At 24.6% G+C, this 12,112-nt stretch overlaps 3 protein-coding genes across 21 annotated transcripts in view; 2 read left to right on the forward strand and 1 right to left on the reverse strand.

Annotated features, from left to right (window-relative positions):
* LOC102653951 (ras-related and estrogen-regulated growth inhibitor-like) overlaps positions 1-3,239 on the reverse strand; it is a 140,162-nt gene extending 136,923 nt beyond the window's left edge. For both annotated transcript variants that reach the window (XR_003306152.1, XM_026445473.1), the window contains exon 1: positions 2,993-3,239. Coding sequence is in view for 1 of the 2 variants with exons in the window: in XM_026445473.1 (XP_026301258.1) it covers positions 2,993-3,053 (61 nt within the window). In the remaining variant the exon portion in view is untranslated. The remainder of the gene's footprint in view (positions 1-2,992) is intronic.
* A 2,965-nt stretch (positions 3,240-6,204) lies between these two features.
* LOC411467 (RNA polymerase II-associated protein 3) lies at positions 6,205-9,445 on the forward strand. 2 transcript variants are annotated; one of them, XM_026445567.1, is made up of 9 exons: positions 6,205-6,506; positions 6,688-6,961; positions 7,079-7,289; positions 7,413-7,574; positions 7,640-7,767; positions 7,970-8,073; positions 8,136-8,896; positions 8,958-9,122; positions 9,190-9,331. In XM_026445567.1, the coding sequence occupies exons 1-9, from the start codon at positions 6,352-6,354 to the stop codon at positions 9,267-9,269; spliced, it is 2,040 nt and encodes a 679-aa protein (XP_026301352.1). In that variant the 5' UTR covers positions 6,205-6,351; the 3' UTR covers positions 9,270-9,331. The 2 variants fall into 2 exon arrangements, with proteins under 2 accessions (XP_026301352.1, XP_026301351.1); XM_026445566.1 differs by having other exon boundaries at positions 6,206-6,506; positions 8,952-9,122; positions 9,190-9,445.
* A 257-nt stretch (positions 9,446-9,702) lies between these two features.
* LOC411466 (histone-lysine N-methyltransferase 2C) overlaps positions 9,703-12,112 on the forward strand; it is a 31,311-nt gene continuing 28,901 nt past the window's right edge. For 5 of the 17 annotated variants that reach the window (XM_026445484.1, XM_026445485.1, XM_026445486.1 and 2 more), the window contains exons 1-3: positions 9,705-10,304; positions 11,521-11,708; positions 11,828-12,035. In XM_026445484.1, the coding sequence (XP_026301269.1) occupies positions 11,555-11,708; positions 11,828-12,035 (362 nt within the window). In that variant the 5' untranslated portion in view covers positions 9,705-10,304; positions 11,521-11,554. Of the gene's footprint in view, positions 10,305-10,419; positions 10,440-11,520; positions 11,709-11,827; positions 12,036-12,112 lie in introns of those variants that run through there. The other 12 variants (XM_026445474.1, XM_026445479.1, XM_026445476.1 and 9 more) reach the window with 11 other exon arrangements.

Below are 12,112 nucleotides of genomic sequence, written 5' to 3' on the forward strand. Positions count from 1 at the left end.
TATATTATCTATGTTGAAATTATTAAATATATAAATGATATTAAAATTGATAATATTTATATCATATAAATGATTTTATATGAGCTTAAAAAATATTATTGATTTTAGCGAGCCTAAAATAAATTATTAAGATTAACATTCTGAATAACTAATAAAAAATCAATAAAATATTTTATCTATTGTAAATAATTACCGAAAATGATTTTTCATGAATAATAAAATTGCTATAGATTTTTTTCCACCAAACATTCTTCTGTCAGTTTAAATTAGAAGAAACAAAAAATTATAACAAAAATAAAAAATAAAATAAAATACGTTATAGCAAAACTATTTAACGAAAGGAATTAAAATATCAATACAATATTGTAAAATTTATATTTCATAAAAAATAATAAAGAAAATATAAAAAAATAATAAGATGTATCTATTTGTTTTGTTATAAATGTAAATACAAGAATGTATTTATAAGGAAAATCACAATAAAATTTCTTAGAATTTCTTGAACAATATTAAGAATAATTTTATTCTATATTATTGAAAATGAAAAATTAATCCCATCGAATCTAATTTAAATAGAATATAGTTGTTTATTTCATAAACCTTTATTTAAAAAAATATCAATATAGATACTTATAAAATATTACATAACAAATGATAAGATTATAATATATCAAAATTCATACTAGGAGAATAATTATTATGAAAATGATTTATTATTGTATCAAAACTGAAATTATGATTCATTATTAGATTGATTTATGATATTATTATTAAATTCTTTTTCAAAATACAATTGTGATTCATTCATCAAAAACAAACAATTAACACTTGAGAAATGTTGAAAATTGATTAATTGCTAAAAAAATAAATATATAAAAAAATGTAATACTATTTATAAAAGATTTCGATATCATTAGAGAAATCTTAAAATCAAGATAATCTTAAGATTAATTTCAAAATCTAATAATATTTAAACTTATATTATCGATTTAATATCAGAAGATATATCAAATTTCACATTAATGTAAGACTTCCATAAGAAAACCATGTTTAATTTATTTATTAAATTTTTTAATTAAAAAAAATTATAATATATCAAAAAATATATAGTCAAATAATCAACATTATTATTTATATTATTATTCCTTCATTCAGTGGGTTTAATAAAATACAATTTTTACAAAAAAAATAATTTTAATATGAGTCAAAAATAATCCGTTAACACTACTACTAAACAATCCAAGATTAAATATGATGAGAATAAGTACCTATTTCATGATTTCAATAATAATGAATATTAATTTTATCAAAAATACTATATGTTTTTGATTATTGCAAAAATAAAATCTCTTCTTGTTTCTTTGAATTCTAGCATTCTAATGAATTATAATTCAAGTTTTTTAATTTTAATAGATCGAAACTTCACAATTAAATTATTTAATAAATAATTCAATTAATTCTTGAAAATCTATCGTTATTTAATAGTTTTATTAATTTAAAAGCGATAATCACACAGTTTATTTTTACACTTCATTGCCAATTCATTATTTTCGTTAAATAATCCAATAGGCTCATCTATATAAGTCTCATCTTCTCTTTCTAATCATTCTAAACAATGGAAAACATTTGATGTTTATATCTTATGATATTTTATAGCTTAATTAAATATCACAATTAATTATGATTTTATTAAAAAATTTTTTTTTATTAAAAATTTTATACTATCAATCATCTAATTAAGAAAATATTAAATTAATTTGTTCTCTTCTCAGAAAATTGTTTATCATTTAATTTTTCTTCATATAGTTATATCTCGAAAAATATTAATCATTTAATATCTAATTCAATGTTACTTGAATTATACTTCTATTATGATATCGGTTCTATGATTTATTAATAAGATTAATTTCAGAGTCGATGAACTACCCTTATTATATTTATTTGGTTACTTTATACGCATCATACGACTGTCCAGCTAACTAATGCATTGTATTATACCGAAGATTATATATTCATTTTAACGGCACTTTCATTCAATCTGTCGTTGCGATATTACACATGCAGAAATTACATGCTTTACACAACATAATATTAGTATTATATACAATATTAATCCACTATTAATTAATATTTCTGATATGTTTATCTATACAAACCGAAAAATATGTATTTTCTAGTTTGATATCATAGTTGAAATAGATATAAATATTCTTAATAGTAAACATGAAATCTAGACAAAAGTTATTTCAAATATAAAAATAATAATTTCGATAACAAAAATAACAATAATTTCAAAAATAAAAATAAAAAATATATAATAATTTCGAATATAGAAATAACAAATAAATAAATGTTCATTTTGAATAATGAATTAAAAAAAAGTTTAAATCAAACATATTCAAAAATAAAATATCCTAATCAAATAATTAATTAATAAATAAATAAAAATTCATTTAATTATTAATGACATTACATTCAATATATTTTTCCATAATTATATAGTCCACATAACATTCTACATTATACATGTTTTTTATATTCAGATAAATTGAATGATTAAATCAAAAATCGCAATGATAAAGCAATAGATTTTATTTTAGATATTTAAAATAAAAAATGTTGATAATGACTTTACCATAATACAATGCATTTTGTTATATTTTTTTTTAATTATCAATTTCCGATTTTATATAAACATAAAAAATATTTAATGGCAAGAGTTATTCTTTTTGTTTAAAATATTAAGATTTTGAGTTTAAAGCACGTCACTATTTATTTTATGTATATTTATATTTTTATCTATTGAATATTTACATTTTAAATTATAGACACACGCTTTAAAAAACCATAAATAATATAAAAAAAAAAATAATCATCTCTTATTAATTCAATTCTAATATTAACTATATTAATTCACTCATGATTTGCTATATAAAGATTGAGAATCATATGTATTATTAAAAAAAATTTAAATAAAGAATTTTTAGGTTACCTGACTTTCCAACTCTGGGGCCGCCGAGGACGACCACCCTGATCCTGTTCACGTTTGTCATCAGACGTGGATCTTAGGTGTCATTCGAATCACGCTTGCACATCATACGTTCCGAATAACACTTTATGCATTATTTTCCACTATATCTGCAGTTTATTTTGTTTTGACTATATTAAAATCTAATCATCACATCGCATATGTGACACAAAAAAATAATTCTAATAAATGTTTATAAATATAAACACAATACTGATTTTTAAAAAAATAATTTTTTAGAAACTATAGTTTATATTGACATTTATATATGAAAAAAATTGTTATCAATGTTGTTTTTATAAATTGATTATAAATATTTCCTTTGAATGCATATATACTGAATTAAAGATTTTAAAATGAAAAGCTATAAACTGACTTGTTTAATTTGTTTCTCAATTGTTTTGTCTCTGCACGAAGTTTCTATACACTCGCATTGCAAAGCAACCAGTGACACTCGGTCGCTTGCAGCGCATCCACTAATCACATTCAAACTGTAAAACAACTTCACATAACAGTTGAATATGCGACGTTCATTCCAAGCATACTCTCCAATAACGCGATAAACGGCATTGAGTAAGAGCCACTTTTTTAAGTTCAACAACACATCGATCTTTCGAAATATCACTCTCGTATGTGATTCACTGGCTCGACGGTTGCAATCTTCTCGCAAAGAAATCGGTACCGAGTATTTCAAATTGTGACAGCCAATTTAAACGAGCGTGAAATCATGAAACTGAGAATTTATCGTGTATTGCTCAAACAATGAAACACAATTTTTAAATTTTGATCACTTTTCACGTTTTCAAACTTTAAAAATTCCACCACTTCTATATTGTCACTTCCCTTGTGTATATTCGCGAATTTTCGTTCACGCTTATTGAAATCGCAGCACTATAATACGAGTCGAGAGTTTCACACTTGGCAACGATCGTCGTTCCTCGCGTCGTCAAAAATGCCACTTTCTGTCTCTCGATTTCTCGCTTCTTCGATTTCTCTTTTTTCCTTTCGAAAACTTCACTTTCCACGGTCGCCACGATTCGATTGCATCCTCTGGACCATGGAGATAATAATATCGGTGGATGACGTTCCGGTCACGCCGCGAGCAAACATGCGGGCTAGTACGCCGACACGCTGCGAATAATAACACAAGAAACGATTCAAGAAATGCTGTCTTGCTAGTTCCATTTATAACGGGTCGACGGCCTCCCACCTCATCTTCTCTTCTCGCTTGGCGCCGCCAACGTCGGGCTCGTCCGGATTACGAAAAAAGGCTAGAAGGCGCGCGCGCGCGATCGCCAATGCTATAGCAGAACAACACTCACTCCCTTGGACAGGCAGACGAATACTGGAAGCGAGAGGCGCGGAGAACTAGACTTCAAGCACCGCCCACGTGCTCTCCTGTAATTCTTGCGGCGCGCCGTTCGAATTTTTTCCTTTTACTGGATTTTTCCAAGATACGTTCTTTTTGTCAAATGAAATTGTTGACAAATCACCGTTTCACGCGCAAACACTAATAAAAATCATATTAAAATTTTATAAAACATACATAAGAATGACATACATAAGAATCGTACGCGGATATCCATGTATTTTCAGATTAGATGAGACATCATATAATCATCGAATTATTTTTACCAGACTTATGAGATTTTATATCGTTCCCATAAATGGTATCATGAATCAATTTGTTTTATGTTTTATTTCTTTACTGTTCTTTAAGTCACGTAGATTAGATAACACATTTTAGTATCATCATACATTATATTATATATCCGCAGAAATAACATATTTTTATCTTTATTAATGATATATTAATGTCCGATAAATCGTGCACATCATTTTTTGATATTTCCTTTATGTATTTTCCGTACTCACAAAAACTTGTGCGTTCGTTTGCAGCTTAAATATTTCATTATTGATAGGAATATAATAGATGTTTAAAATTTTACATAATATGAGCGAACCAAGCGAGAAGAGATTAAATTCAATATATAAACGAATACTATTTTGAATATTATTTAAGTATAACAGAATAAATAAAATTTTTATAAATCGACACGATCTTTAGAAGGTCGATCATGTAAATATTAAACAATGAACAGATGCTACTTATATTTATTCAAGAAAGTTGATTGTCTCTTTTCGATGATACCAACTGATTCGACGTAAAAAAATATGAAACGTAGAAAAATTCGCATAAATAAATACCTGTATTCCACTTGTGATAATAAATTCACTCGATGAAAAATTTCCTGAGTTTGTTGCTCATTATTTAATTAATTATTGATTGTATAAATTTTATACTGTTTACAATAATGTTAATGATATGTGAAAAGATGAAACAAAAATCACGGATGAAAGTATACGAACGAGAACGAGCAAATGTACGACACAAAAAACATCTCTATAACTAAACTCACCGAGCGTTCGCCGGCGAATGCTCGAGTCTGAGCGCTTCGCACAGTCTAATATGCACTCTCCAGCATACCCACTCGAGCATGTCTCGATCACGGCATGGCGTACCGCTTCACAGTACAAGGTGACTGCTGTGTTAACAGGTAAGCGTAGACCGACACACGAGTACTAGTATGCAAGCGCATGTCCATTAATGCAAGTAACTACGCAAGCGCTTTTATAAGATAAAATCTATTGCTTGGAATTATTATATTGACATTTATTTGAAGAATATTTTTTATTAAAAGTGATTTAAAATAGAGTATATATATATATATATATATATATATATATATATATATATAAATTATATATGTATATATATTATTTTTATTATTTTATATATATATAATTTATATGTATATATAATATATATTTTCTATATTTACTTATAATTAATAATATTGATATTTCTATATAAAAATATAAATATTTATATAAATCTACATTAAATTTGTCATTAATTGAAAATATCTCTTTATAATCTATATAGTTAACTATTAAATTTTTTTATATATTGCTTGGTTTAAATAAATATATTTATGTGAATAAACATTCTAATATTAAATAATATAGAATAAATTACTTTTTAAATCATTATATAGATTTTAAACTAAATTAGATCTTGAAAATATGATTAAATATACATATGCATTTATTATTGATCTTTCGTTGGAAATGCATCATAAAGAATACTCCCTATATTATCGATTGAGTTTGATACAAGCATATTGTGGATAAAGCTGATAATTTGGTATGTGTGTATCCATAGTAACTAATTAAACAGAAGATTGTAACAGAAACATATTCTCTTTTTTGTTGTAACAGAAAAATATTCTTTACAAAGAGTAGATATTTTATTTGACATCATGGTCGAAACAGATACAAATATTATTTATAATACAAAATGTGGACAAAAATCATTGCTCGAAAGATATGATATACCGGTCGAGCATCTTTCATATGAATATATTTCAGAATGTACAAATGCAAAAAAATTGGAGCGTATAGTAACTATATTGCGGTAAGTCGAAATTGAAGTTTTTAAAAATTAAATTCTAAGAAATTTTTGAATATATATTTATTTTGAATATTTTTTTAATATTTTTTATATATTTTAATAATAATTTATATATTTTAATAATTTATATTTTATTATAATATTATTTTAAATTTTTATATATTGATATATGTTTTGTTCGCAGTTCTGGTGAAGAAGGATTTTATCCAGATTTAACAAAACATGCAGAAAAATGTTTAAATGTTATTAAGCCATCAAGTATAATTTTAAGAAAATCCGAACCCATTCTTAAACGTGATATGTTAGAACCAAATGAATGTAAAGAAATTGATAAAGATATTAATGATTGGATGTCTGAAATGCAGATTCGAGAAAAAGATTTAGAAGAAGGAAAAACAACTTTATTAAATCCTTTACCTTCACCAGACATCCGGGAATTTAAAGAAGAATCTCTAAAAGTATTTAATCATTATTTAAATTTTGTTACATATTATTTAATTATATAAATTATTCATATTAAATATGATACATAATTATTTAAAAATATTTATGTTTTATTTGTTTAATTTAATTAGAAAAATTTTGCAACAAACTTAAAAAATACTAAAAATAAACGAATTGCTTCTTGCGATTATTCTGCTTGGGATAAATATGACGTTGATGTTGAATTAAATAAAATAGATATACGAGAAGATCAGCAAAAACTTGAAGCAAAGAAATTACAACAGAAACAAAAAGAAATTATAGAAAAAAAGAAGTTGGAAAAACATACGATTATCAATACATGTGTGTTGCAATCTTTAAATTAAAATAGAATAAAATAAAAAAATAAAAAAATTGTAATAATTATTTGAATAAGCTTCTAATTATTTACAAAAATATATAAAAAGAAAATAATTTTTTTATTAGCGGCATTAACAGGAACAGAATTAGACGTGATGGCAGATCAAGAAAGAGAAAAAGGAAACGAAGCTTATAGAGCTGGAGATTACGAGGAAGCTTTGGAACATTATAATATTAGCATAAAAATGAATTCAAATATAATTACACATAATAACCGAGCAATGACGTGTAAATAAAATTAGTTTTACTTACGTTATTAAAAAAAATCTACAGATTAAATTATATTTTTTCAGATATTAAACTTCAACGCTATCAAGATGCTCTTAAAGACTGTAACACAGTACTTAATGTAGAATGTATGAATATTAAAGCTCTTCTTCGTCGAGCTTTATGTTTAGATCATCTTGGAGAATCATCTCAGGTATAAAAATTTTTTCAAATAAAAAATTTTTTCAAATAAAAAATTTTTTTATTCATTTTTTTCTTTGATTGCATGAATTTGAAAAACAACGATGTAATTATATATATATATATATTATATATATATATATATATATATTATATAATTATATATTTTTTTATTAATTATATTATATATATAATTATACATATATAATTATTAGGCATTGGCAGATTGTGAAGCTGCTTTGATATTAGAACCTACTAATGCTGTAGCGATTGCGGGTGTGAAGAAATTAAGAAAACCTTGTGAATCTAGAAAAATAAGGTATAATAAAAAGAGAATTATTCAGTAACGTATATTTAAATTGTTTAATTTTGCATTTTCAGAATGACTATCACAGAAGAACAAACTGAAGATACAAATAAAAAATTAATATCGAAGTTAAATGAACTTGAAGAAAAAAAGAATTATGTTTCACAGTTTAACTCGAATAGTATATGTTATTGCGATAAAGCGCCAGGTCCATCACGAAATTTAAATCCAAGTCCACATATTAAGGCTGAATATTGTCTTGAAAACAATAATAGAGGAACAGCGATAATTAAAAATACTCTTTCTCAAAAGAAATCTGAAAATATTCAAAAAATAATTAATGTGAGCACTGAATTGTTCAAAAGTCCAGTTTCTTCTTCTAACAATTATTCTTCAAATGTATCTAAATTATACCAAGAAAAAAATGATCCTGATCCCTTAACAGCGAAACATAAATCAACTTTTTCTCGTACAAAATCTCCCATAGAAACTAATTCAGTTATTATTGAAGAATTACCTAATGAATCTAGTAACAAGAATTATATAAATGTTGAAATCAAATCGAAGGAAACAACGAATAAAAATATATCCAACATAAAAATTAAGAACAAAAATAGAACATCCGATAAACAAATAAAACTTAAAAATCTAACTAAAAATTGCGAAAAATATTATTTAAATGAGAAACCTAGAAAAATAGAAATGGCAGATAAATATAAAAATAAAACTAGTAAAGAAGAGAAATCTATTACAAAGATTACAAATAATTCATCGAAAAATGACTTTGATCTGGAAGTATATGCTCAATTATTAAGATCAGTAGATTTAAATTTAGGTTTGTATTTTAATATAATAATTATATAAAATTTATTGTTATAAAAATATTTTAGTTTTAGGAAATGAATTAGATGGAAGCAAGTTCAGTACCATATTGCATTGTTTAGAACAGTATTTTTGTACATCTGACAATATAGAACTTTTGAATAATTGCTTGAAATCAATCAGTCAAATGAAGCGTTTTTCAATTATCAATATGTTTATGAGTAGCGAAGATAAACAAGGTATATTCGCAATGAAAATTATTTCAAATAATATTTATATAATTATTACAATACTTTTGCTTTATAGTTGTCAAAAACATATTCAATTTCTTAGAAGAACATGGAACATCAGAAGTTTCATCATTGCGACAAATTTATTGCATTTAAGAATACTACGCATGTACACATTTTAAAATGTTTCGAATTTTGTAGTGACATTTCAAGTACCAACTTTATATCTTCTAGTAATAATACATAAGAAATTATACTAATGATATTATTTTTTTTAATTAATAAGTATATATATAGTTAATGCAAATTATTTTTATTTGAATAAAACATTATTTAAATATAAAAATATTTATAAAGTATTTACACAAAAGTATAGAAATATATAATATTTTTCTTAGAAAAATCATTAATTAAATCGTGAAAATAAAAAATTCTAAAGATTTCTGTTGAAAAAAACTTATTTTTTACCATATTTTTTATAAAATTAAAATCACATGCAATTATTAATATGCGTATTGTATCTGATAAGTTTTAGTAATGAATTTTTTCGCCGATTCCCTACTTCAATATTTTCTTTGCATTTTCATATATCATTCAATGATGGCAGCACATGTACAGTTCTAAGCGAGTGCGCACTCTGGCTTTGTTCCGACATCCGGACTCCGTGACTTTAGCGCTTCGTCAGTTGCGTACTCTTCCGTTCATGCAGCTTATGACATTTTTTTCTGTTACTACAAGATGTTTACTTGGATGAGTCCTGCGAATTTCGACGAGGATCCCAATAATTCCGCGTGCAAAGCCGCCATGAAACTGCTACGGAGACAACAGTAACTGGAAGGTACGTGATCCGGCGTGATTACGAGCGGCCCGGGTATGTTTATAGCCTGCAAACTCTGACATAGCAATGGCGTACTGTCGCCGTAAAGGCCGTGCCAACAAAATTGTCCTTTGCCTTATTTAATCTAAATTAATTGTGCACGCGAGAATTTAATCACAAAACAATGTTTCGTATGTGATGATATGGTTCATAGTGACAAGTACAGTTTGTGAGTTTTGGTGATGAAAAGTGGCGTTTTTCGGTGATTATAGTGCCTCGGTTTTCCCCACTGTGGAATGACCGCCGATTGTCGAGCGGCACGCCATCCTGCTGTAGCTGACTGAGGACTATACTATAAAGAGATTAAAAACTATGTGAGTTCGAACCAAAAACGAGGTTGTGTCTTTTATTAACAGTGAAAATAATTTTTAAGTGAAACCAAATTTTTCCTATGAAAAATAATATTAGTATAGGAATTTATGATAAGACTAAGGAATAAGCATTGACACGTAAGAAAATGATTGATGTGTTTTGTACATCACTTATACACGAATTATTAGTAACAATTTAAATAAATTTTAAAAATTTTGAATTATAAATATTATTTTAAGATTTTAAAAGATGAAAAATAAATGAAAGAATAAATATAAAATAAAATTTTATAAATATTGTAATTATATATATTTAAGATGTATTTATGTAAAATATAATATTCTTTTATTTAAAAATAGAACAATAAGAACATTTTAAGAATAATTTAATATATGAATAATTATTAATTAAAAATTTATTATTTTAAAGGAGAATTTTTATTTAGAATTATGTATTAATATATCTTCAAGGTTTGTTTGTCTTATGTTCAGAAAGATATTTATTTACTTTTAAAAAAATTTTAATTAGTTTAAATAAGTTTTTAATTATGGAACTATATATTTTAAATTATTTTAAAACATTTATGTTTAAAAAAAGAAAAAAAGAAAAATATGATGTTTTATTTAAAAAAATATAAAAATATAAAATATGAAGTTGAGATTAAGATCAAGATTGAAATTAATACATATAATATTATATATGTTATAAAATTTGTTTGTATTTTTTTTATAATGAATTCTATTATAACTGTCATTAATTTTTTTATGATTTTTTTATGACAGTTTTTACATATAATTCATATATATTATATTTTTATCTTTTAAATGTTATTAAATAAAGATAAATAATATAATTTATTTTATAAAAATTATAATGCTTTTAAAAAATTATAGATTAAGAAACTTATAATTAAATATAATTAATATATATAATTGAAAAATATAATTTATGATAATTTTACAATAATTTATTATAGTTAATAACTTATAAAATTATGAATAATTCAAAGAATATTAAATATAAAATATTTTGTCAATTTATTTAACGTATATATTTTAATGTTCAATAAATAAAAAAAATTTAGGAAAAAAAGTATTAAATTTAAGAGATATATTTAAAAATTTCATTGTAATTCTTCAATTTTTTAATATAAACATAAATTTATAAAAAATTGATTTTTAAATTCACATTTATAATACAAATTTTTTATTTACATAGGACTACATAGCAATAGAGGTCTAGTAGAGGTGCCATGGATGATGAAGAGCGTCTTGAGGGTGAGGAAGAAATGGAACTAGATGAAGCCTCTGATGGTGAAGATGAAGATGAAGAAACAACAGGAATTCCTGTATCACCAGCCAATTCAGATCAATTGCTTGGTTCTGTACCAACCACTCCTGGTAATAGTGAGTATATGAATATATATATATATATATATTAATAAATTTATGGTATGAATAATTTATATTGCATTTTTAATATTTTTAATATAAAATGTTATTATAAAAATTATATATCATTTCAGAGGAAGCACAAAAATTTGTTTCTCTTGCAGTAACCCCAGATGAAGCTTTTCATGATCCTTTACGGTACCAGAAATTTCCACTTCCTGGAGGTAAACCTTTAAATATTAGGCGAGGTCCAGGTAGACCTAGAAAAGAACGTCCACTTGGTATTACACGTGGTGGAGGTACTCGTAGACCTTTTGGAAGAGGGACCACTAGGGGTAAAGGGTTAGTAAAAATGTTTTGTAAAAATGAAATGCATAAATATAATTCTTGATATTAAATTAATATATATATATATATTA

This window comes from Apis mellifera, linkage group LG15 (assembly GCF_003254395.2).
Source record: "Apis mellifera strain DH4 linkage group LG15, Amel_HAv3.1, whole genome shotgun sequence".
NCBI lineage: Eukaryota > Metazoa > Arthropoda > Insecta > Hymenoptera > Apidae > Apis > Apis mellifera.

Bases quoted from the DNA above. Each gene is read 5' to 3' on its own strand.
- LOC411467 (XM_026445566.1), top strand. From the start codon at position 6,352: ATGGTCGAAACAGATACAAATATTATTTATAATACAAAATGTGGACAA. The intron at 7,290-7,412 runs GTGTGTTGCAAT...TTTTTTTATTAG, and splicing joins ACATACGATTATCAATACAT to CGGCATTAACAGGAACAGAA. The intron at 7,768-7,969 runs GTATAAAAATTT...TATAATTATTAG, and splicing joins ATCTTGGAGAATCATCTCAG to GCATTGGCAGATTGTGAAGC.